This window comes from Buceros rhinoceros, unplaced genomic scaffold (genome assembly GCF_000710305.1).
Source record: "Buceros rhinoceros silvestris isolate BGI_N320 unplaced genomic scaffold, ASM71030v1 scaffold6001, whole genome shotgun sequence".
Classification (NCBI taxonomy): Eukaryota; Metazoa; Chordata; class Aves; order Bucerotiformes; family Bucerotidae; genus Buceros; species Buceros rhinoceros.
The window spans coordinates 3,451-4,312 of NW_010392450.1; the positions used below are offsets into that span (position 1 = coordinate 3,451).

Genomic DNA, 862 nt, shown 5'->3' on the forward strand with positions numbered 1-862 from the left:
TGACCAAATCTACAAGTTTTGAGGTTAAAGCTGAAATTATTGCTAGTTGCTGCTTGCTCTGGAGTCTAGTGTAAGAGCAGGGTCTGCCCCAGTGTGAGAGATGGAAAGACAGATGTTCAATGGCCAGGAGCATTCTAAGTATCAAAATTATTTTAAAGCAATCAGAGAGGTGATACAGGCTGTTTCCGTCAGTACTGCAGGAGTGCATCTTATGTGACTATGAGTGTTGTACCTGTTTTTCACAGAAGGTTTTTTTTTCTTTTTAGCAGAGTGGGGTGCTTAAGCAACAATGTTTATCAAGGGCATTTGATAGAGGGTGGGGGTTTGGTTGGTCTAGGGTTGGTTGTTTGTTTTGGTTTGGTTTTTTTTTTTTTTTTTTTTTTTTTTTTTTTTTTTTTTTTTTTTTTTTTTTTTTTTTTTTGTTTTGTGGGAGTGGTGAGGGTGGTTTGGTCTTTTTTTCAAAGAGAAAAAAGTTTGTATTTTGGTCCTTAGTTCTTCCCTTTCTCAGGTGTATGAACCATAGTAGCTGTGACACCAGGGCTCCCATTGAGTTAAACTGGGATTTCTCTGCAAGAGAAGATACTAATGTTCAAGAATCAGGTCATAATTTATTTTTCCAGTTCTCAGATAAAATTTTTTCATTATTTTTCTGGAAGTTATCATACAACTGGAAAGGGCATCACAAAAGTTAAAAAAGTACAAGTCATGAACAAAACCATTAAGTTGTCTTTCATCGTAGTACAGTTGCTGTAGATCTTTTCTATGTCTCCATCATAAACTTATATTTGCTGGTAATTTTGCTTGAAATAGCGAGCACCCCAAATGAAGACGGCAGCACAGGATAGAATAGCCAGGACAAATG

General features: G+C 36.3%; 1 protein-coding gene across 1 annotated transcript in view; it reads right to left on the reverse strand.

The window, feature by feature from the left end:
* Positions 1–779: 779 nt before the first annotated feature.
* Positions 780–862, reverse strand: part of CD180 (CD180 molecule) — a gene marked incomplete at its 5' end in the record, with an annotated part of 5,492 nt that continues 5,409 nt past the window's right edge. The window contains 1 exon segment of the mRNA XM_010144478.1: positions 780–862. This exon segment is cut by the window's right edge and continues 11 nt beyond it. Within this exon segment, the coding sequence (XP_010142780.1) occupies positions 780–862 (83 nt within the window).